Source organism: Plecotus auritus (genome assembly GCF_963455305.1).
Source record: "Plecotus auritus genome assembly, chromosome: 2".
NCBI classification, from domain to species: Eukaryota; Metazoa; Chordata; class Mammalia; order Chiroptera; family Vespertilionidae; genus Plecotus; species Plecotus auritus.
Genome location: NC_137771.1, coordinates 110,997,925 through 111,023,330, shown reverse-complemented (window position 1 = coordinate 111,023,330; position 25,406 = coordinate 110,997,925). Strand labels below are relative to the sequence as shown.

Here is a 25,406-nt window from a genome sequence, read left to right as displayed (position 1 = left end):
TGTAATTTAGTTGTTACCTTCCTTTGGGGGGACTCTAATTATTTCTCTGTTTCAAACATTAAAAGACCACATTTGAGGCCTTCGGCAGGCATTACTTGGTATTCTTTTCATCCATAGGGATTTGCCTTCTTTTTAGCTTGTCTGCCACACACATGAAGTTCAGGACATCATGGACTGCTGCAAACTAGCTCTACAGACTCTTTGACAAAGTGTCTGCCCCTCAATCCAGTCTGCTCTGCCTTCTTGGATTATATCTCTTACTTAGCACTCACTTCATAAAGACCTACAAATGAGGTGTGGCCCCAGTACTGAGAAGATACACACACAAATAAGGCCTGTTCTTTCCTTCCTGGAGAAAAAGTTGGCTACAAATAATCCTAGTCTGCAGTCACTACCACCAGGAGACTTATGGATGAGGCAGCAGTGGGAGTAGGGAGCAGAAAGGCAGTCTGTGTCTTGGAGCAGGGCTGATAAATAAAAGCTTCAAAAATATCCAGGATCCTTTCACAAAGTAGAGAAGAAATGGGAGACAGAAGAGGTGTAGAAAGGATGAAGAACTGTTACCCAGAGGAAAGTGGGGCATATCACATCTATAATAAAAGCCAATTTAGCTGACCTCACTTAGCACATTGAGGAGGCATGCCAGTTGGCTTAAGCACATCTTGAACCTTTATTCCTTCAGTTTATTGTGACTTGCATTTTGCTTCTCCATATACAGACTTTCTCTATATATTATACACAATGCAAATAGAGTCTTACAGTAGTTCTAAAAGGGAGAGAACATTATCATTAGCAGGCCTTGCCAGCATCCACACACTGAGGACAAGGAGGTCATCCTCACAGAAGATGTCTGACCTGTTCTGAGATGGATTCCACAAAAGCATAGACTGTCTGGGACCTGAATAGGACCAGACCCATTGATGACTCAGAGGACATTGTCCATCATTTGCTGCAATCGCCAGGGACTTAGTCCTGTGTGCACTCACTGAATTCCATCATACAAAGTGCACTTGTCTCGCTAGGATTTTTTCTGTAATTATAGTTACACACAGTAATTCATAACTTTACACCCACTTTCCAGGAGCGTATAAGGCCACCCTTATTTACTCTTTCTGTACTTTCAATTATTTACTCTGTGGTCAGGCTTTTCAAAATCTGCATCTGGATGCAGTTTGTGGGCCTCACACTCAGAAGGGCCTCGCTTCCTTGCTGTTTGCCAAATTGAAATGTTTAATAATTTTCAGCAAGGGGTTCCACATTTTCATTTTGCACTGAGCCCCAAAAATTACATAGTTGGTCCTGTCTAAGGACTAACTGCTTCAAGGTGAATTTCCATCAAGCCCTGTCTCTGGACCTGGGATTAGAACCATTACTGAATGGTTCTGAGTAGTTTTTGGTTATAGTGATCAATTTCACATTCATTCCCTTGGCAGGTGACTGTCACAAACGGAAAATTCAAGCAGTCCAAAAACACTTTGCCCTCTGATTGCAAACAACTGGTTCAACCAAAAGTTAAGTTTTGGCCTTGGCCACCTGACAAGTGTACAGACAGGATCCTGCCCCTTCAAGCCTCCTTCAAGTTTATAAACAGTACCATCCCCAAACACCGGTTCATAAAGTTTCCTGTTCTGCAAACTTGATATTATTCAGCATTTGACAATTTCTTTAGCATTGTTTGATTAAGGGTGTGTGGAATTGCATCAGATGTAATAAAAGTCAAGCCCTGTAATTTCAATTATTAAACACTTGTACCAGAGCCTGTAGTCAAGAGGCTAAGTGGCTCTACCTGAACTGCAGAAGTAGCAGCTAGGGTGCCCAGAAAGGAGGGAGACTGTGAAATTATGTTCTCAGCCACGACAGATTTGAAAGGACCCTCCTCAAGGTGAGTGACTAAAGGGCTCTGTAAACTATGCATTTACCTGGGGACATCTCATCACACACTTATTTTCTACCTGTTCACAGTAGGTCCTGACACAGAACTGTTATACGGCCCTGGCCGGTTTGGCTCAGTGGATAGAGCATCGGCCTGCAGACTGAAAGGTCCCAGGTTCGATTCCGGTCGGGGGCATGTGCCTTGGTTGTGGGCACATCCCCAGTGGGAGGTGTGTGGGCATATCCCCAGTGGGAGGTGTGCAGGAGGCAGCTGATCGATGTTTCTAACTCTCTATCCCTCTCCCTTCCTCTCTGTAAAAAATCAATAAAATATATTTAAAAAAAAAAAAGAACTGTTATACGGTTGGAAAGAATCATTGGCCACTCGCTCTCTGGAGGCCAGAGATCAAGTGTCCCTCTCCACATGCTCATTAGCTGGCATGAACATATTCTCTCCTCCAGACCTAAAGACCATTCAGACACTCCATTGTATGCACAGGTGCGCAGGAGCACAGAGAAAGAAGAAAGTTGGGGAGTGGTGAGGTATGCCTCATCCTTATTCATGACTATGAAGAACACATGCCTTTTTGTTTCCCTCCTGGTCTTTCAGAAATCATCTTTAGAGACTGAGTTTCAAATGTGATCTTTATTTCATTGCCTAGAACCAGAGAATATTAATTTATTGCCTCACTCAAATTCACATTAATTTCAAACTGACAGCATAATCCAGCCACACTGCAGTGTGTACAACAGAAATCCCAGCCAGAACAGGGCGGGACTGGGCAGGGATGCATGGAAACAGGCAGGCATGGTCTCATTCAGCATCCACATTAGCACAAATTCTTGAAAGTAGCTACTCCTATGTCTGGGTGAAATCCCCCTCACAGTCCTTTGAACTGCTCATTCACAGCACTTAAAACTATAAATATATGCCACATGGTTTCTGCAATAATAAACAACTTTCTAGCCCTCCCTTAGGCACTAAGGCAGCCTTCATTTTGCAGGTATATGATCCCTAACTTGAACTTGCTCTTGGGAAAACGAAGAGTATAAATCAAATTTCTCATTTGGAAACTTACCTCTCCACATTCAGAAATTCTGAATTTTTGTTTCTAATTCATCGGTGAGAAATATTAGTCTATGCAAGCTCATTCTGGAAATCTTAAAGATGTTTTTATTGCCCACTCCCCACATCTAGACAGAACCTAAGGCCCACTTCCTTCAGTAATCTTTGGTGAATTGCCTAGCACTCTCTCCAAAGAAGTAACACATTCTTCCTCTTTCCCTTCTGAGGACTTTCAAAATTTGATAGTTACATATTCCATTCACTTACATAATAAATACTCATCAAGCACTCACACTGTGATAGACACTGAAGGAAAACAGGATTTGCCCCAGTCCCTGCCTGCAAGGTACCCAGGGTCAGATTGAATGAGGCCTTTGAGACTCTCTGAGCTCTTGAAACTCAAGCTCCAGCCTGTGCTGCTGCCTTGTTCCAAACACATATTGTTGACTAAATGCAATGGGGTCATTTTATAAATAGGACTATCTCATTGATAAAGGCATTCCAAAGTCAAAGGGGTAAGTCAGGCATGCTATCCTCTGAGCTGTGGCTGGGGAGAGGTCAATGGGGATAAAAGGAGACATATGTAATACTTTAAACAATAAATAATTTAAATTTAATTAATTAATTAGTTAATTAATTAATTAAAAATCACTCTTATAACCTACTCTGAAAAATATTTCCTCCTGCTGATGGATATATTGCCAAGATGGGAAATGTGAACCTCTTTCATTTTGCTGCCTCAGAAATGGCCACAGGCTCTGTTGTAATTTGTTGAGGCACAGGTCTTCTTGCACCAAGGGCTTGACAGAGCTTATTAATGCCAAAAAACACTGTTTTCCTTCTTCAGCCTGTGGGAGCTGAATGTCACTGATAGGACTATCTGGGCTGTTAGGGGGAACTGCACCTGTCTCACTTTCCTAGAATGCAGCTAGGTACAAATCTCTAGGAGCAACAATTCATCTTTTCAAATTACAGAGCCCAAGGAGTGGGAGTGGAGAGAATGCAGCTGCTACAAAACAAGAGAATCATAGCTGAAAACCTGATTTGAACACAGCAAGGGAGAATTGTTGGTGTTTAGCTTAAAATTTCATCTGAGCAGAGGCCACAGATACTCAGCAGGCTGCAAGGGCTCTATGCAGCATCTAATATATTGTTAAATCAAGGTCACAGAACATTGTAATTCCACTATAATGCAATCAAAGTGCTTCAATATACTGAGAAAAGAATGAATTCAACTGCTTAAAAATCCTTCACTGAGAAACTAAGCATGAATTTTACTGTGATTAAGTGAGAAGAGCTGAATGCCATATGAAAGTTCTTTTTAAATGGTTATTTTATTCTGAGTAGTTGCTTCTTAATTATGCTGTCTTAATTTCCTCATAAATCTGTTCCATCATACTCACCCAACATTAATATTTATTTTGTTCATTTAATTTTAAAGTATTCTTAAATTAAAGCCATTACAAATATTCTGTTGCTGAAGATAATTCAGCATAAGCACTACCATGAAGCTATCATTGAAAACATGAACAATGTTATAGCTGTAATAGGGCTTATGAAACACAATATTATAAACTATTTTAGTAAATTAAAAGTAAGTCATTCTAGAATTCGTTATAAAATCCACTGCTAAATACATCTTGTTTAAACCTCCGTGCTTGCTTACCTTGGAATTCTTAACAGTATAGATTTCACATAATGAAAATTATACTTAAGAATCATCCTATGTCAAAATATTTCCCATACAAATATTTCCCATGCCATACATATTTTTTAACATTCTTTCCTTAAAATAAAATCCTCAGCATTTAACCTATACAAGTTGGCCTGTAGAGATCTCACAATACATGTAACAGTCATTATATTGAACTTGTATCCCATTTAATGTAATATGTAATTACACTGTCTCTCGTTTCATTTTAGGTTTCGTAGCATTGTAATATGCCATTCTGCAAAATGCTCCCACACAATGGGCTCATTGCAGCAGCAACGCCACTGAGGAAAATTGCAATGGGTTCCCCCCCTGGAAAACACCAAATCTCAAAATTCAACACACTAGCTCATAGTTCATTTTCATATCTAAAAGAAGCTTTCAGCTGAAACCTTATACGGTCAGCACATGTTATAGTTTCTCTGCACTTTTACTTTTAGGAACTATGATAAAGAAAAGCAGCATACCCCAGGGGCATCCGATATAAACCATTATAAATTCACATTCTCTTTTGTACTAATTTGGATCAAAAGCAAGGAAAAGCCTGTGAGTGCCCTTACACTCCTCAGGTGAAACTTCCTTTTCATATGCCTCCCTGTGTCAGAAGCAGAAAGACATGCCATACACATATATTTCTCTTACTTTTCTAACCCAAGAAGTTGCTACCATTGTCACAATATGAACACACTAACATTTGAGGTCTGTGTTCTAATAATCAGAAATACTGTTTAATTACATACTTTTCTTTCTTTTTTTTTTTTCTTTTTTTTAATTTTTTTTCTGGACTGAAACGTTCTCTACTTCAGGATTCCCCAGTCTAAACTCATTAACACCGAATGCTTTTTCCTTTCTGTGCTCCTGGCTTGGTTTTGAATTTGAAGATTTGTCCCCATTCCTTGGCACCTAACAGACTACGATTTACATGTAAGAAAACAACTCCCAGGGAGTAAGAAGCTGCTCCTACCCATCTTAACTGTTCTCTAGGAAAAAGACTGGAAATGGGAGTTCGGGGATGGGAAGCAGATTCCATCTGAAGCTACACGGATCAATACAAGTAAATCCAAAGTAATGGAGGCAAGTATAAAAATTAGTATTATTTATTATCTTCTTTATTAATACTCACATATAACCTTTGCTTTTACAGAAAAGTTACTTTAAATGAATGCCTCCTTGGTTTATTATTCGCAATGGGGCTTTCTGCTCCTGGGCCACTTCCCCTTTTTTTATCCCCTCACCCCACATCCATGTTCTACATGTTCACAGATACCACATGTTCACAGATACCACAAAAACTTTGTAAACAAGATTTGGGTTACTGGATCTTGATTTCATCAGTATCCCACTTCAAAATGCAGGGCAGGTAGGAGAGAGGGTAAGACCTGGGAGAAAGGGAAAGGGAGAAAAGGCAGCGAGACAGGAAGGCAGCTAGTCAGAACTTTCAAGTCTCTCCTTTTCTGAGATGTGTGTGCATTGTGACTCTTCTTGAAATGCAAGACTCGGAACATTGACAGCAAGTGTCTGTGTGGTTATTTATATTACACATCTATAATAGAATATGTGGGCTTCCTCGGCTTGGGTCTGGACTGTTTCTGTTTAAACACACCCCAGTACCCTGTGCGTAGGTTGTCTCCCACCTCAACAGTCTTCCTGTGTGTGTCTCCCACCTCCAGTCAGGCCTCCCAGGAAACCCTCAGAGCCGGGACTTTAGGAGCAGGGTTTTGCTGAGGTCTTTGACTTCCTCGGGGCTATTCACCCTCTGATAGCCCAGCACAGCCATGGGCTGATAGCAAAATTCCTCCACTTGTTTGATCTGCTGAAAGGTGAGGGCAGTCCGCCATGCGTTGGCTGCCTGTGTGGCGTTGCGGGCAGACACCACAAAAGGCTTGGAGGAGGAACCCGAACCACTGGTCATGTTCAAGGCAAATTGCTCCATTTCAGGGCTCACCAGCAGTCCCACAAAGTCGTACACCCTCCGTAGGGTCTTGACGGGGTCTCCCACGAGGTCCTCGTACCGCACCACTAGGTAGTGGCCTTGTAGCCAGTCAGGGGGCTGCAGGGCTGTCTGCAGTGTCTTGGCCATGCTGTTGCAGATGACCTCCATAGCGCCAAGTGCATGGTAGTCTGCCGGGCCACCCACACCCTCCTTCTTGGCACCCAGCTTGTGGCCAGCAGCCTCCAGGAATGGCATGCGATGGGCTCTCGGGTCCCGGCTGCGTACCACCTGCAGGCTCTCACGGATGAGACCGTGGCGCGAGCGGATGCGTGAGCTAGCCACAGCACGAGGATCACGCACCAAGTGGATGACCTTGAGGTCCAGGGCCGGGTCACGAAGTAGCGGCGCCAACACGGCCACATCGAAGACGCGCACACCCTTGATGACCAGCGTGTGGTACTTGTGGCACTCTTCCTCGAAGCGCGCCAAGCGTTGTGGTGGACACTTCTTGCACACACGATCGTCCACCAGCCCCACGACCTCTTTGCGATAGGCAGGGCAGAGCGGCGAAGAGCACACGACCTTATTGGTGGCAGCGCCAAAAATGCCCAGTGTGGTGAGGTTGCGCCCCCCGCTGCCAGCGGGGCTGTACAGCTGGAAGACTGAGAGGTCACAGCGATAGAGAGCGCTCAGCATGTCCCGCGCTGCCCCTTGCAGAGACACAGCGTCCCCCGGGTACAGTTTTTGCCACACGTGCCACACTGGCTCGTATAGGAAGAATACCTCGGGATTCTGGTTAAAGAGCTCCCCGAAGAAGGACGAGCCCGAGCGCCATGTGGTAAACACGTACACCAACTGCCGTTTGATCTCACTGCCCCTAGCGCTGCGAGTGCTATTGCCGGAAGAGGCTACGGCCCGGGCCCCCGCCTCGGCTGCTGGTGCCGCCCCTAGGACAGCGGCAGCGGGGTAGTGGTACGGGGTGCGGGGGTCCAAGCGGGTGTGTGCCCGACGCGACACAGCTGGAGGAGGTCTCGGGTGCCCCCAGCCGTCCCCAGCCACCCCTGCCGCAGCACCTAGCTGTCCGTCGGGACTGCACTGCTGTAGCGGCTCCTTGTGCCACTTGTAGTCCAGGAGGTTGAGCATGGTGAGCACAAGCAGCAGCGCATAGCCCGCGCACAGCACTAGAGCCTTCCTACGGAACACCTTCATTCCGAGGGGCGACGCGGGCCAGCGGCGGCCCGGGCGCCGGGACCTGGGCGGGAGCAAGGCGCGTGCTGCGGCGGCAGGCGCGGCCGGGAGCAACCTTGGGGGCGCGCCCGGGGACAGGGCTCCCAGGGGGCTGCGGCTCATCACAGGCACACTCGGGGTCCACGGCGTGGCGGAGGCGGCCCTGCAGCCCGGGAGGGGGACGCAGTGGGCCGGCTTCGGGCGCGAGTACTGGGGCCGCGGCTCCTAGGCGGGCGCGGCTGCAGCAGCGGCAGCTGGTCCTCGGCGCCCAGGACTGGCTGTCCCATGGCAGCGGCTCCCAGAAAGACCTGCGAGGGTTAAGCGGAGTAAACTGGTGCGCCTCAATCCTTCTCCCAGCCGCCGCCTCTGCCTAAGTACCAACCACCCTCCAGTCTGCCTGGCTCCCCAGCTCACCTGGAGCCGCGAGCGCGACCTGGAGCGGCCTGGGATCGCGGCCCGGAGGTCTGTCCTGCTGTTGTTATTCGTTCCTCGATTTCTCGCGCGCTGTCTTCCACTGGGGGTGCCTCGGAGCGGGCCACGGGGTTCTGAAGCCCAAGCCCTGGGCAGTTTCCGGGAAGCGGGTGCCCTGCGACTGGGGAAGGGAAACTTTCACCAGGCCTGGAGCTCTGCTCCGCGCTCCTCTGAGCCCAGTGCGCCCGGCTCCTGCTACGTATCCTCTGACTTCTCTGGACAGCAGCTTCCTTCCGGGCTCCGATGCCCACTGGGGGAGGTTGAGGGGAGGGGGCTTAAACGAGACCCAGCTCTGGGCAAAGCGGCTCCACCTCTCTCGTTCTTGGCCTCCGCACCCCGACTCTACCCATCTCTCTGGCGTCAGTGGATGGGGCGCACCACGACCCTGCAGCAGTGGCGGCGGCTTCTTCCATTACGTAGAGGATGCTCCGGCGGGCATAGTCGGCACCCGCCGCTCCTCAGCCTCCGACCGGCCCGGAAGGATCCTGTACACAGAGCTCTCCGCTAAAAAGCGCGGGCCGCAGCTTTCACTTGCCCGCTCCGATCCTGGCACTAGCCGCTTCAGGCCCACAAGTTGTCCGGGTAGAGGAACCCCCCAACCGCTGCCGCCACCGACACGCGAAAGGGAGGATGCTATCAGATGCCCCTACACGGAGCGCCTGCAACACGCCCAGGCCAGCCTCGGCGCCGCACCCGCCAGGCGTGCAGGGTTGGTGCGCGCCGCTGTCTGTCGCTGCGGCTCCTCCCCTTCGCTGCGCTGCCCTCCGCCGCGGGTCCTGCGCCCGCCCCCTCCCGCCGCACCGCTCTGAGGTCTGGAGACGTGGGCCAAGATTTACTGCGGGGCTACTCTGGTGGCCATTGCGCGAGGGAGGCCGCAAACACGCGTGCGCAGAACTCCGGAGCGCGGACTGGAGGTTCGCAGCGCTGGGCTCGGCTCTGGGTAATTTGGATTCTGCGTGCAGCTGTCGGGCTCATCTGCACATTTTTGCTTTCTGGTAAAGTAGAAATCTCCCAGCGGCCGCCCACTCTGTTCTTCTTTAGGGGTCAGAACCGCCCGACCCCTCCGGAAACCCAGGACGCGCCCGCGGGCCGAAGTGCTCCTAGGCCGCAAAGCGCCGCCCGCAGGCTTTCTGCTCGGTGCTCCCGGGTTCTGCTGGCGTGAGTTTTCTCCCTCACCGAGGAAGTAATAAATCTTTTTGACACCGGGATCAAAGAAGACGTCTTCCAGGGACTGTACCAGCGGTGTCTTCTTCAGGCTTTCCCCCACCTATGGATAGGGATTCTTCGGGTTTATTAAGCTCCAGCAGATGCTTTCCCCAACTCAGCTTTGAATGCTGCGACCACTGTGACTGACGTCCTCGGGAACGGGGGTGCAGGGAGATGACTCTTTGTTTTAATTTACAATAAAATACTTGTCTTGCTTCTTGGTCTCAAAGATGAGATCAAACGATTTGGCCCTAAAGGAAACACCGTTTTTGAAGTAGATCATTTTTTAGTTACATTAATATAAAGATGAGAAAATCCTCCTCTCTCTCTCTCTCTCTCTCCCAAAGAAGACCAAGCCATACCTCAATTTCATCTGTAAAAGAGGGACAATTGCAATAGCCTTTAGTAACTGAAGGTGATGGGGTGCTCAGTGCCCAGTTGATTAGACCCCAGTTGAGGCGTTGGCAGAATCATGAGGAATCCAGAAGCTTGTGGGCCAGTAAATGCTGCAGATCTGGAGGTATTTTGTTTGCCTCCTGTCCTAAGAAGTTTTTAGAAATTTGAAAAAGTTAACAAAAATTTATTTTTGTGTATTTTGGACAGCCTCTCTCAACCAGAGGATAAAATGTTGCTGTTTGTGTTGAAACCGGTTTGGCTCAATGGATAGAACGTCAGCCTGCGGACTGAAAGGTCCCAGGTTCGATTCCGGTCAAGGGCATGTACCTTGGTTGCGGGCACGTCCCCAGTAGGGGGTGTGCAGGAGGCAGCTGATCGATGTTTCTCTCTCATCGATGTTTCTAACTCTCTATCCCTCTCCCTTCCTCTCTGTAAAAAATCAATAAAATATGTTTTAAAAAAATGTTGCTGTTTGCAACATTATTCTTCTGTTAGTCCTATAGAATACTAGAGGCCCGGTGCACGAAACTCGTGCACAGTGGTGGTGGGGGGGGTGTCCCTCAGCCCAACATGCACCCTCTCCAATCTGGGACCCCTCAAGGGATATCCGACTGCCCATTTAGGCCCAATCCCGGTAGGATCAGGCCTGAACGGGCAGTCAGACATCCCTCTCACAATCCAGGACTGCTGGCTCCCAACTGCTCGCCTGCCTGCCTTCCTGATTGCCCCTAACCACTTCTGCCTGCCAGCTGATCACCCCCTAACCACTCCCCTGCCAGCCTGATTGATGCCTAACTGCTCCCCTGCCAGCCTGTTTGCACCTAACTGCCCTCCCCTGCAGGCCTCGTCACCCCTATCTGCCCTCCCCTGCAGGCTTGATCGCCCCCAATTGCCCTCCCTTGCAGGCCTGGTCCCTCCCAACTGCCCTCCCCTGCTGGCCATTTTATGGCGGCCATCTTCTGTTCACATGGGGGCAGTCTTCTTTGACCACATGGGGGCAGCCATCTTATATGTTGGAGTGATGGTCAATCTGCATATTACTCTTTTATTAGATAGGATAGAGACCTGGTGCATGGGTGGGGGCCAGCTGGTTTGCCCTGAATGGTGACCCGGATCAGGGTGGGGGTTCCCTTGGGGTGTGGGGCGGCCTGGGCCAGGGGCCTGTGGTGGTTTGAGGCCGGCCATGCCCCCTGGCGACCCAAGCGGAGGCCCTGGTATCTGGGATTTATTTATCTTCTATAATTGAAACTTTGTAGCCTTGAGCAGAGCCAAGCCTCCTGCTTGCTCTGTGGCCACAGCCATTTTTGTTGGGATTTATTTACCTTCTATAATTTAAACTTTGTAGCCTTGAGCAGAGGCCAAGGCAGGCCAGGGCTGCGGGAGCTTGGCTTCCTCCATCGCCGGGGGCAACTCAAGCCTCCTGTTCTCTCCAGCTCCGTGGCTGCTGCCATTTCTGTTGGGATTTATTTATCTTCTATAATTGAAACTTTGTAGCCTTGAGTGGAGGCCTGGGCTGGCAAGGGCAGGTGGAAAGCTTGGCTTCCTCCATTGCTGGGGAAACCCAAGCCTCCTGCTTGCTCTGTGGCCACAGCCATCTTGGTTGGGTTAATTTGCATATTCGCTCCTGATTGGCTGGTGGGCGTGGCTTGTGGGTGTAGCAGTGATGGTTAATTTGCATATTGCTCTTTTATTAGATAGGATTCTAAGTGCAAGGGCTTGAAAAAGTGACTTAACTCATATGGGTGTTCAGGGTAGAAAAACGTTCAAAGAACTTGACTTAACCCCGTTTTCCAGAAAAATTCATAATGCCACCTGCTGGAGGCTAATTCCAGCAGGGTCTAATAAATGCAGAAAGTCCTCAAAAGGTTGAATGGACTCTTTCAGCAGGGTTGAAAATCTGCGTATATTATTGCCTGCTGCCAGACAGCTGAGGGCAGTTCCCCCAACCTGAAATCTTTAACTGTTTACCAAACCTTACCTTTGATATGTATATCTGCTTTGCTATAGGGTAAAATCCTAATATATAAAAACCCAGGGTCCATAATGACCGAACAGATAACCGGTCCATACCCTGGCCCTTAGGCTCCATTGATCATGGGATGGCTAACGGTGGAACCAGGTCCCTCAGACTCCAATGAATCCATGGCAGCAGCAACTGGTGAGTGGGCAGAAGGCAGACCGCTTGGTCTCTCCCCCAGTCCACAGGCTGCCATTGATCAGGGGATGGCTGACAGGGAACCAGATTGAGTGGCGTGGCGGGGACTGGCAAGCAGCTGGAAGGCAGGCCTCTTGATCCCTCCTCCCAGCCCTCAGACTCCAATCAATCGGTGGCAGAGGCGGGGATGAACTGGGGACTGGCTCCCTTAGTAGTCCTGCAGGTACAATCTCCAGAGGACAGGCCAGGCACCAACAGACCAGCGCTGCCGTCACGATCCTGACAGTGCTGCCGGCCTCCTAGAACTCGGCCTCGGGCACCGTGGCCGCTTTCCCTCCCTAGATGCTCCACAAGGAAGAAAGCATACTTCCAGCAGCGTCAGGGGCAACCAGTGGTGACTGACTGCTCTCCCTGTGTTTCCTCCAGGTCACTCGGCTGGCCCCCACCTGCCCCACTCCAGATGAAGTGTGATCACTGCACACGGAAGGAATGTAGTAAAAAAACAAAAACCGATGACCAAGAGAATGCCACAGTCAACGTCCAGAGTCCAGCTCAGGAGAATGGAGAGAAGGGAGAATTCCAAACCTGGCCGATGCCAAGATATTTCTGAGTGACTGCCTGGCGTGTGACAGTTGTGTGACCGCAAAGGAAGGAGTCCAGATTTCTCAACAGAACACCAAGGACTTCTTCCGTGTTCTGAACCTTAATAAGAAATGTGATACCTCACAGCACAAGGTGCTGGCAGTGTCTGTGTGTCCTCAGTCTCTGCCTTATTTTGCTGCTAAATTCAGCCTCAGTGTCACTGATGCATCCAGAAGACTCCGCGGCTTTCTCAAAAGCCTTGGGCACACTATCTTTGACATGAGATAGCTGTGGACTTCAGCATCCTGGAGAGTCAGAAGGAATTTGTGCATCGGTACTGCCAGCACCGTGAGGAAGAGCCATGGCTACCAATGCTGACCTTTGCCTGCCCCGGCTGGGACCAATATGCAGAGCGTTTGCTGAGTCACCCCATCACCCCCACCTCTGCACAGCCAAGTCTCCCCAAAAGATCATGGGCTCTCTGATGAAGGATTTCTTTGCCAGATGGCAGAACCTGTCCCCAGAAAAGATTTTCCATGTCATTGTGGCCCTGTGTTATGACAAGAAACTAGAGGCCCTTTGAGAAGATGTTCCCACAGCTCTACATAGTTCCCAGGGTGCTGACTGCATGTTAACCTCAAGTGAAATTGTCCAGATAATGGAGCAAAGTGACCTCGCCTAGAATGACACTGCCGTGGACACTCTATTTGGAGACATGAAGGAGAAGGAGGTGAGGCTCCACGAGGGTGCCAGCTCTGATGGGTACCTGGCATGCATCTTCAGGCACATAGCCAAGGAGGTGTTCAATGAGGATGTGGGAGTGCTCACTTGCCACACCCTGAGGAACAAAGACTTCCAGGAAAGGGACAGAGAGGTTCTGCTACGCTTTGAGGCTGCTTACAGCTTTTGAAACATCTAGAAGTGGTCCTGAAGCTGTAGAGGGGCAAGTTCCCCTGCCACTTCGTGGAGGTCCTGGCCTGCACCGGAGATGCCTAAGCAGCAAGGGCCAGGCCCAAGCAGAGGAAAGGCGTGCAGACAGGGTACTGCTGCGGCAGATGGAAGGCATCTACGCTGCCATGCCGGTGTGGCCCCCGGAGACCCACGCCCATGTGCAGAAGCTGTACCAGGAGTGGCTGGGATGGGGGGGAGACTCCCCCTGGGCCCAGGCAACCCTGCACACCACCCTGCAGGGCCCAGGGCAGCCTGCCAGGACATCAAGTGGTAAAGGTCCAGCAGACACCCGGCCTGCAGGCTGCCTGAGGAGGGGTGTCAGATGAGTGAAGGAAAGGAATAGCATCTCTGTCATCGCTTTGGTTTTCAAAATTCCCTGCGCCCCATCTGTCAGCTCCCTCCCTCTGAGGGGCACTGTCATCATCACTTGGGTGTAACTGGAATATTGTATCTCAAGGATTGCCCCAATGTACGTATCCTTTAATCTGACGATTAAAAAATCCCACAGAACAAGAATGGAGACAGACTACTGTCCGTTAGGCAAAAAACAAAACAAACAAACAAAAAACAACAACAAAAAAAAAAAAAACAGAAATGTCCTGCAAAGAGCTGAGATTTGATTCTGCCCATTCGCCTCAGAGAGATTGGTTGAGGAAATGGCCCCGTTTGGCCCTGACTTTACCCACTTATGTTACTCTTGAAGGTGTCTTTGCCACATATGAATAAACTGCCACCTTTTGGAATAGGGTCTCATAGGAAAGTGTGCATTCCCAATGTTTCTTGAAACAGATCTATGTTCTGCAGCTGTGGCCACCATCCTGAGATCAGGTCCTGATTCCGCTGGGAATCAGGGGGCACTGGAGTGGAGGCTCCCCCCACCCCCATGCCCTTTTACATTCAGGGATTGAGCTGAACTCACTTTGGGGGAGGCCTGGTAAGGGTGATAGGTGTCACAGATAGAAGGATAGAGAATGGAGAGGTGGACACCCTGCTCAGTCCCTCCCTGGGTGGGGTCAGGCAGATGAAGGCCAGCCAGCCCACCCCACAATTGGGTGAAATAGCATCCTCTGTGTCCACCTCTCACCCCATGGGCCTGGCCACTCCCCTCAGCTCTGGGCAGCCCTCTGCATTCCACGACAGCACGCTCTGCCCTCACATGCTGCTCGCCCTAAGTGAGAAGGAAGAGAGCAGTTGGCCCACAGACAGCTACACAGAAAGATATGGCTCACGGCTGGTGAGTGCAGTGGAAGTAGTGGGAGCCTCTCCTGCCTCCGTGGCAGCACTAAGGAGCAGTGAGCTGAATGGTAAGGAGCAGTGAGCAGGCGGGTGGTAAGGAGTGAGGGGTCCTGGACTGCAAGAGGGATTTCCACCTGCTGGCAGACGGACATCCCCTGAGGGGTCCTGGACTGCAAGAGGGTGCAGGCCAGGCTGAGGGATCCCCGTACCCCCAGTGCACAAATTTCATGCACCGGGCCTCTAGTGTGTTAATAAAAAGCTAGGGGTCCAGAGATTCAGGGAACTTAGCTACTATAGCTAAGACTTCCCTGGCTCCCCAAAAGAATGCCTCCCAAATTTATATTTTATGTCTAGTTTATTTAATTTACTTGCAACCCCTTCTCCAGATTCCTGAACAGAAACACCCAGGCAGCCACCAGCAGAGTTCATATAATTTCCTCGCTGTGGTCCTGATAAAGTGAAAGGATGAGGCTTCCTATGACAGACTTTATGCAGATAGAGGGAGTCTAGTAGAGCTGGAATTTTATATGCAGCTTTCTCAAGTAGTCCATCATTCCCCCCTGGGAGCCCATCAGGACAGGCAGATGTTTTTAATCCCTATTTACAGATGAAGATGGTAGAGTTTAATTGAGTGACTTCCATCTTAAATTTCTGGATACACCTGCCTCCATTCACAGTATTGTCTCAAATGTCCCTATCCTGTCTTCCCTCTACTCTTTCTCCACAGAAACTAAAGTGGTTTAGTTTGTGGAGTTGGTGCATTAAAAGACAGATCCCACCCTAGACAGACTGGCTCAGTGGATGAAGTGTTGACCTGCCTACCAAAGGTTTCAGGATTTGATTCTGGTCGAGGGCATGTATCTTGGTTACAGGCTCTCCCCGGCCTAGGCCCTGGTCGGGGCTCATGCAGGAGGCAACCAATCCATGTGTTTCTCTCAGATCGATGTTTCTCTCTGTCTTTCCCTCTCTCTCTTACTCTCCCTAAAAATCTATGGAAAAATATCTTTGGGTGAGGATTTTAAAAAAAGGGGGGATATTGATGAAAGAGAGAGAATTGAGGAGGAAAGAGCACCTCAATCTTAGTATTCAGCATGATTCCAAGCAAAATTATTTCTAATACTTCTAAGTTAGTCTCCAGCTTTGTGATTGCTTGAAAAGCACATGAATTGCAATTGTTTGATGTAAGAGCCCTTTTTAAACAATTGTTTGCATAGAAGCAATTCTGTAATACTTTATTACAGTTGGAAAAATAGTAAATCCATTTGCCAAATACCCCACAATGAATGCTCAGCTGACATCAATTTATAGGTTCCTAAATCTCCACCCTCTCCTTACTAGCAAACTTTTCACCATTTTTGTTCAGAAATTCCTTTCTTTTTAATGCACTTATCCTTGTAGCATGGTGATGACCTAGACATATATTAAGTCCCATAATAATTTCATTGGCAGAGGAGCGTCATGCCACAGGGCTGTTTTTAATTCAGCTCTATTTCAGGATGCTTCTTCACTCTCCTCTGGTGTCTGGAAACTACTGTTGGAAAAGTTATATGGCTTTTTCCTAACCCTTGACAAATAGGGGGCTCATATTGGGAGTGCTATAGGCCCAGCACCCAACCTGTGGAATACAGCAGAGAGATCTTTCAAGACCTTCATAGTCTGAATTGGGAGAAGATGTAAGACTGAGCCCAGCTGGAATGGCTCACTGGTTGAATGTTGACCTATGAATCAGGAGGTCATAGTTGATTCCCAGTCAAGACACATGCCTGGGGTTGCAGGCTTGATCCCCAGTGTAGGGCATGCAGGAGGTAGCCAATCAATGATTCTCATCACTGATGTTTCTATCTCTCTCTCCCTCTCCCTTCCGCTCAATAAAAAATATTATTTTTAAAAAGATATAAGACTGAGGGAGAAACCAAGATGGCGGCATGGGTAAATACCTAAACTGCTGCCTCGCGCAACAATTTCAAAACTACAACTAAAAGACAAAACGGACATCATTCAGAAGCACAGGAAGGCTGGCTGAGTGGAAATTCTACAACTAGAAGGAAAGAGGAAAGCACACTGAGACTCAGAGGAGCTGTGGAGGAAAAGGCAGAGGTACAGAGGCACGCTCGGAGAGGGCTGGCAACTGAGTATGTGGCTGCCTTTTGAATCGGGAGGGAGACAAAAGCTCCCAACTGCTCTGAACTCCAGTTCTGGGTGAGACTCTGGGGACCCAGACTCATTCGGGGAGAAACTGGACTGTCTGGAAGTGGGCAAAACTCGAGGACGGCTTTCTCTCAGAGGTGCTTGCAGTGATTACCACGGGACACTGAGACACAGGGGCCTCTTAGGGCAGGGCTGATGGGAAGCCATCGATGTTTGCTCCGCCCTGAGACAACACCCCATCCAAGCTGAGCACAGAGGCTTTTGCAAGTCTTGTCTCATAAGGGTATCTCCAGCACAAAAGTTCTCCCAGCGTAGACACAGCTGATCCTCACAGCCAATTGGCTTGGAGGTCAATTCCTCCCAGTGATACCAACAACAATCAAGGCTTAACTACAATAAGACTGTGCACACAGCCCACAATGGGGTGCATCAAGAGTGTCTACCTCAAGTAACTGGGGAGGCTGAGCCACTGGGCCCTATAGGACACCTAGCACACAAAACCACTCTATCAACTCAGGGAAGCAGCTAAAATGTGGAAACAAAGAAACAGGTCACAAATGAAAGAAATGGAGGAAAGCAAACAACTGGATATAGAGTTCAAAACCACGGTTATAAGGTTTTTCAAGAATTTCCTAGAAAAGGCCAATAAATTTAACGAGACCCTCGAGGATATGAAAAAGACCAACTAGAAATTAAACATACACTGACTGAAATAAAAAATATTATAGAGATCCAACAGCAGACTAGAGAATCGCAAGAATCAAGTCAAAGATTTGAAATACAAAGAAGTAAAAAACACCCAACCGGAAAAGCAAAAAGAATCCAAAAATATCAAGATAGTGTAAGGAGCCTCTGGGACAACTTCAAGCGTACCAACATCCAAATTATGGGGGTGCCAGAAGAAGAGAGAGAGCAAGATAATGAAAACCTATTTGAAGAAATAATGACTGAAAACTTCCCCCACCTGGTGAAAGAAATAGACTTACAAGTCCAGGAAGCGCAGAGAACCCCAAATAAGAGGAATCCAAACAGGACCACACCAAGACACATCATAATTAAAATGCCAAGAGCAAAAGACAAAGAGAGAATATTAAAAGCAGCAAGAGAAAAACAGTTAGTTACCTACAAGGGAGCACCCATACGATTGTCAGCTGATTTCTCAACAGAAACTATACAGGCCAGATGGGAGTGGCAAGGAATATTCAAAGTGATAAATAGCAAGAACCTACAACCAAGATTACTCTACCCAGCAAAGCTATCATTCAGAATTGAAGGTCAGATAAAGAGCTTCACAGATAAGAAAAAGCTAAAGGAGTTCATCACCGCCAAACCAGTATTATATGAAATGCTAAAAGGTATTCTTTAAGAAGAGGAAGAAGAAAAAGGTAAAGATAAAAATTATGAACAACAAATACATATCTATCAACAAGTGAATCTAAAAATCAAGTGAATAAAAAATCTGATGAACAGAATAAACTGGTGAATATAATAGAATCAGGGGCATAGAAAGGAAGTGGATTGACAACTCTCAGGGGGAAAAGGGTGTGGGGGTGCGGGAAGAGACTGGACAAAAATCGTACACCTATGGATGAGGACAGTGAGGTGGTGGTAAGGGCAGAGGGTGGGGTGGGAACTGGGTGGAGGGGAGCTTTGGGGGAAAAAAAGAGGAATAATTGTAATAATCTGAACAATAAAGATTTATTTAAAAAAATAAATAAAATTCTGAGGCAAAAAAAAAAAAAGATATAAGACTGAGTTGACTGGACAGTTTTCATTGAGGCTTGTCTGTGTTACTGGAGATCTGCAAGATTCACCTTTGGGGAGTATCTGCCCCTGGGCACCAAGATGGATTCAGTCAGTCATATTTTCAGCAAATACTGCATTTTCAAAGGAAACTGAATACACCAAATTGGATTAATCATAATCCTTGATTTATCATACACTGTCATCATTAGGCCTGTGGTGGACCTTTTACATTTTACATTATTTTAAATAATAATTTGAATACATCAATCCATCATAGAACACAAAAACTCCAGGTATAACTACTATACTTAATTTTGTTCAAAAATTTAAATGAAATGGTCAAGTTCCAAGGGTGGGGGAGGACTTTCCTTACCTACCAAAAAAAGAAAAGAAAAGGAAAGAAAAGAAAAGAAAAAGCCTGAATAGTCTTACAATTATTAAGAAAATGGAGCAGTCATGCAAAGTCTACCCATAAGAAAAACAACAGGCCCAAAGGGCTTTAGAGAGAGTTCTGCCAGCCTCAGGGTTAAATAATTTCTATTTTATACAAACTCTTCCAGAGAATAGAAAACAAGGAATGCTTCCCCAACTCATAATAACTAAACAAATAATAACCAGAGGGGGATTTCAGAGTAGGAAATAGGTCCTTTTCACTGGTTAATATATACATAAAACTCCTAAATAAAATATCAGCAAAACAAATCTAATTGAGTGTGGGAATAAAGACAACACTATAACTAAGTTGAGTTTATTCTAGGAATGAAGGATAACTTAATACTGATGAATATTTATTGAGCACCTACAAGGTGCCAGCTGCTGATCTAACTCTTCAGGATGCAGAAGTGAAACAAACAAGCCTGGTCCCTACTCTCATGGAATCTACACTTTAATGTAGGAGACATTCAGTAAACACACACATTTAAACAGGTAAGATTATTTTAGAGAACAGTAAGTGCTACGGAGGAAATACTATAAATCACTTCGCAGAGAGTGACTGGAAGCATCTATAAATTGGGGATGTGACCCTTGTATAGAATGAGGAGGCAGCCTGGTGAAAACATGGAGGAGTATGCCATGCAGATGATACAGCAAGTGCAGAAGCCCTGAGCTGGGGATGAGATTGCCATCCTATATAATAAAGAGCTAATATGCAAATGGTCATCATGCCCTCATGCCTTAACTCTGTAAGGGCTCAGACACTCAACACTGCGGAGAGGAATGGGGACCAGCCAGGCACAAATGAGCTCGCGAGAGAGGAATGGGGACCAGCCAGGCTGCGGCCTGTGAGAGGGACAAGCAGCCCGCCCTGTGGTCCCAGGCGCCAGTGGCTGTGCCTGCACCTGCAGCCTAGGAGAGGGACAATCCTCACACCCCACGGTCCCCGGCACCAATGGCTGCTCCTGCGGCCTAGGAGAGGGACAAGCCACCCGCCCCATGGTCCCGGGCACCAATGGCTGCTCCTGCAGCCCAGAAGAGGGACAAGCCACCCGCCCCATGGTTCTGGGAGCCAGTGGCTGCGACCCAGGCAAAGCCACTCACCCACGGTCCCCTGTGGCTGCGGCCGGCCCGGGTGAAGCCAGCCTGGGTCCTGAGTGCCTGCGGCTGGCCAGAGGGAGGGAAGCCCGGGTCCCGGGTACCTGCGGCCAGCCGGAGGAGGGAATCCTTGGTCCTGGGTGTGGGGCGAGGCAGAGGTGGTTAGAGGTGATCAGGCAGGCAGAGGTGGTTAGGGGCAATCAGGCAGGCAGGCAGAGGGATAGGGGCGATCAGGCAGGCAGTCCCAGATTGCAAGAGGCAGCTGAACATCCCCCAAGGGGTCCTGGATTGGATAGGGTGCAGGCTGGGCTGAGGGACCACCTCCCCCCATGCACGAATTTCATGGACCAGGCCTCTAGTATTTAAAGAATAGAAGGGGGTAAGTTGGGTTGAGCCCAAGGAGAAAGATGACTATGACCACCTAACCAAGATGTGTCCTGGTTTGCAATACCTGAAGGGGTATCCTTAACTTTAGATTTTAAAAAGCAATTTGCTAATATTCAGAAAAAAGGATATTATGGGAGAAGTGTGCTCTCAGGAAGTAGGCTTATTTCAAGAACTTAAGTAGCTATTATCAAATGTGTCACCCTGGTGTTATCCTTATTTGAGCCCCACTCTCCTCTCCAGACTCACCTAAACATGCTCCACCTTTCAGCACCTTCACCTCTTTTTAGAGCTAGTTAAGCTGTCTACTTCCTGGGTCTCACCCAAGCCAGGAAGGTTGGCATGCTTCTTTCTGAAGTTTTCCTTCTAGAAATTAATAGATGTCTAGAGCTATGCAACCAGATGTTCCCCCACCGTGACTGGAGACACCACTTTCTCTAATCCACCAGCCATTTCTTTGCTGCCTGTAGCAGGCAATTCTGGGGTTCTGCTTGCCCCCCATCTATTCTCCACAGAGTCTGAACCACCCTACCCTATTGTATGTGGCTTTGGTGAGACCTTCCCCTCCTCACAGGGGTCATATATGTGATCCAGGCTAGCAAATTAGATGTTCTCTCCATGAAAGTTCCATCCATTCCTTCCTTCATTCAATCTATGTATTGAGCTCCTACTGTGTGCCAGTCAATGTGAATCTTCATAAGAAAGACCAAAAGATGGAAAACAGTTGCTGCCCTCTCATTCCAACAGTGGAACCCTAGAGAGATGTCCTTTTTTTTTTTTTTTTCCCAGAGGGAACCCTGTCCCTTGCAAACCTATTATGTGCTTTTTCTTTAGATTCTGTGAGCTGCTCCAAATGCATCCATAAATTTCTCCCTTCTCCCCATTAAATTCTTCAGAGTAGGTTTCTGTTACTTACAACCAAAAATTCCTAGTTGGCATAGTGGCTTACTGCCTAATTATAGATTTGGTTTCATCCATGCTTTGTCTTTGTACCTAATTTTCCATCCACCTGTAAAGCAGTGCTTTCACTTTTGAGTTCCCACCTTTAAATTCTAGTATCTAGCCAGCCGGCAATCCTAAGGAACTTCAGCCTGGTCCCCACATCAGCATCAGTGACCTCACCACTCATACCTTGGCCTGGTCCTATTAATCACCAACAATGGCTGGGCTGCTCACATTTGTTTTTATTTGTTTGTTTGTTTTCTATTTTTCTAAGAGTTCTTTTTTTTGTTCTTTTTGTTGACACATTTAACCACTGACCCCATTAGCCACACAGCCAGGACTGCTCTCACACTAATTAGTATTCCTTTTTAGTCAGATTTATTTCCACGTCTAATTAGAGACCACATCTAATTATTTTTTTTTCTTTCTTTTTTTTAAAATTTCTTTATTGATTAAGGTATTACATATGTGTCCTTATTCCCCCATTACCCCCCACATCCCATTCATGCCCCCACCCCCTGTTGTCTGTGTCCATTGATTAGGCTTATATGCATGTATATAAGTCCTTTGGTTGATCTCTCCCCCTTACCCCCACTGTCCCCTACCTTCCCTGAGGTTTGACGTTCTGATTGAAGTTTTCTTGAGTTACTTCAAGCCTTTCAGCATGGTAAGCATATGGTATAGCACATGCTGTTGACATCCTTTTTAGAGATTAAATTGTGGTTGCTAGCTTTCTGCATGCCCCTCAATGTTTCAACTCTCTGAGAAGCCTTCTATCCCATCTTTATCTCAAAAGCAGTAGCACATGATACTTGTTGGGGGGCACTTTTTCAAATGTGTGGAAACATTTTGGCCTGTGGACGATTCTTGGGGAATCTATTAAGGATGAGCCAATAAACCAAACTAACACTTTAAAATTTTTTATGGCTGTGTAACATTCATTCATAAAAATTCATGAATCTGACATTTAAATTCTATCTAAATACACATCGTTTTTCTGCTCTTCTTCTCTCTAGCTCCCCTTCACACTGTCTTGTTCTCTTCCCCCACTAACTTTCCCCTCTCCACCATGAGAAATCTGCTTCCATCTTCCCAAACAGTAGTGTATAGAATATAAAACAAACTACACAAGATAGGTTATGGGTTGATTCCTAGTCAGGCCATGTGCCCCGGTTGTAGGCTTGATTCTAATCATTAATATCTCCTAACTTCTGGTCCCAAGGACCGGCTGGGTTCTTTTATTATTATTTAATAATAGCCCCTCTTTGATATATATATATATATATATATATATATATATATATATATATATATATAAAATGTGAGGTGGCCCACAAAAATAAATACAAAAAAATTAATCAAAGGAAAAATAACATGAAGCCAGGGGTATATAACAATTCATTCCATGGGTCCTGTGTAATTGCTAAAGGTGAGTCCAAAACAGAAGCTCTGAGCCTCCTAGTAGCAAGAGTGAAAAAGGAAAGTTGCTTAGGGGATTGACAGCTTCGCCTATAGAGAACTAAGAAAAAATTTTATCCTCTATTATAAGCTTGATTCATGTGATTTCTTTGTTAACTACTTTATTCACAATACTAGCATAGTATCTGACATATAAGTACTCAATAAATCTTTTGGCTGACTTTCTATGGGTCCTTATAAAAAGAATTATTTAGTATAGAAAGTAGAATATGTCCTTAAATATGTCTCTACAATTTATAATGAAAATTACTATAGAGTTAGGGCAGAAGGTACTGGTTTTTATAAGCCAAATCAATGCAATCTAATGACATAATGTCAATATTCAGTTGACTAAAAGAACTCCATCCACCGTTCTGATGGTTTGGCCTGCTGGCTCATCCCAGCAGACTGCATGCAGCTTTTTATCATGTCAAAGTGCATAGGAATGAATAACTTCTAGGGAAAGGCTTCTTGGAGAAACAATCGCCAGAAAATAAAAACCCAGCTTCTGTCATCTATTTCCACATCTCATGCAATAAAATAATCTCCCAATGGCAGTAAAAGCTGTCTTGTGCTATTCTCAGCTAGAAAGTAGTCTTAAAGCATTTTGAGAATCCTTTCACTTCCCCTGGCTTGCACCTCATTGTCCCAGCTCTCATGAGTTATGAACACAGGAAAATGGGGTTGAAGCTGGGAGCATGCAGGACCTTGCTCTGACCACTGCCCCTCATCCCCAGGCTGGAGCTTCAACTTGCAGGAATTCCTCCTTGGAGTAAACCAGTTCTCTCCATGGAGGACCTGTCCCTGGCAGTCAGGTGCTTAGAAGCCATTCCTTCCTGTATTCACTGAAAGATGCCCAGCCCACTGCCTGTCAACCCTCTGGGCCCATCCCTCACCGAGGACTAGTCAGTCAAGAGAGACAACCCTCACTGTATTTTGAAACACTGCATTTGAAAATGTGGAGATGCATTGATACTGAGGTTTTGGTCCATGATAAAAAATGCTTTTTTTAAAAAAATCAACGAGTCACTAAGTCAACTGTCATGAAGAAGTAGAGATGACATCACATTAGCAGAAACTCTCTGAGCCATCCACATGGCTCTGCAGTAATCCAAGTCTGTTTAAACAGATAAGGAACTATAGTATAATACCCCATGCCTTCAGTGTGACTTCTACCTCATTACCACAGCAGCTATCTGATAAAAGGCTGTCAGCTGCATGAGATGAGGAAACAGATGACAGAAACTGGGTTTTTTGTTTCCTGGCAATTGTTTCTCCAAGAAGCCTTTCCCTAGAAGTTATTCATTCCTATGCACTTTGACATGATAAAAAGATGCATGCAGTCTGCTGGGATGAGCCAGCAGGCCAGACCATGAGAATGGTGGATGGAGTTGCTTTTAGTCAACTGAATATCGACATTATGTCTATTGACAGAAGGAATTAAGATCCTTGAGATTTAGAAACAGATATAGTGGCTTATCCACAGAATTTGGAATCAGCCCTGGATTCAAGTTCCTATAAGTTTACTCACTAGTTCTATGTTCTTGGACAAGATATGTAATCTCTTGAGCCTCAGTTTCCCATCTGTAATAGAGGGGTTACAGTGGCTGTGTCATGGAATGGCTAGAAAATTACTATAGAGTTAGGGCAGAGGTACTGGTTTTTATAAGCCAAATCAATGCAAGCTGGGAGAGTAAAGCACACAGCATGGCATGGAGTGGTTAGTAAGTAATAATTCCTACTCCCACATTAGCTGAATGGCCTCTTCTCCTTGGGGAGGAATGAAGCAAGTTAAAGGAACTCAGGGTCCACAAGAAAAAAAGGATACTATATCCCTTTCTTTACCCCCTTTTTATGAGGGACCTGTGGTGATTTAGTTTGGTGAGGAGTTTTATTCAGGGTAAGGATGGTTCTGGTTGAGATTTGTAGGGGCAGAAAGATGGGGAAAAGTGTTCAGCTGTCAATAGGGAGAATGGGGCTCATCACAGTGGGGGTTCATTGACCTTGTCGTCCACTGGGCCTTGTTTGTCAAAGTGCGATCAGTGGACCAGCTGCATGAAGATCTCCTAAGAGCTTGCTAGAAACACAGAATTTCAGGCCTCAGACCTCTTGCATCAGAATCTGCACTGTATAAAACCAAATTAAATCAGCAATTACCCACAGAGTTCTTTCCTTTGAATAATTAGCCAGGTGTTATAGGAATAACAATAAATAAGAGAAATTCAAGATGTAGAACCTGGCCTCTAGGTGCTTACTTGTGGAGGCAGAGAGAGACAAAAAGAATACAACGAAGTTAATCTTTTAACTCTCAAACTCAAGACAGTCATAGAAATAGAACTTCAAGCCCTAACTGGTTTGGCTCAGTGGATAGAGCATCGGCCCGCGGACT

The 25,406-nt window shown here is 46.8% G+C and overlaps 1 protein-coding gene and 1 pseudogene across 2 annotated transcripts; one reads left to right on the top strand and one right to left on the bottom strand.

The window, feature by feature from the left end:
• Positions 1-637: 637 nt before the first annotated feature.
• Positions 638-10,332, bottom strand: CHST2 (carbohydrate sulfotransferase 2). Its single transcript, XM_080655435.1, has 2 exons — positions 8,224-10,332; positions 638-8,117 (listed from the first exon to the last, which is right to left on the bottom strand). Exon 2 carries the CDS (start codon positions 7,930-7,932, stop codon positions 6,340-6,342), a length of 1,593 nt encoding a protein of 530 aa, XP_080511561.1. The 5' UTR covers positions 7,933-8,117; positions 8,224-10,332; the 3' UTR covers positions 638-6,339.
• On the top strand, positions 8,911-15,267 carry LOC308241175 (nuclear prelamin A recognition factor-like; annotated as a pseudogene). The gene is made up of 3 exons: positions 8,911-9,275; positions 12,464-13,785; positions 15,193-15,267. The product of its transcript is annotated as a nuclear prelamin A recognition factor-like (transcript).
• The last annotated feature ends 10,139 nt before the right edge of the window (positions 15,268-25,406 follow it).

Excerpts from the sequence above, each read along its gene's own strand:
- CHST2 (XM_080655435.1), bottom strand. The coding sequence starts at position 7,932 with ATGAGCCGCAGCCCCCTGGGAGCCCTGTCCCCGGGCGCGCCCCCAAGG.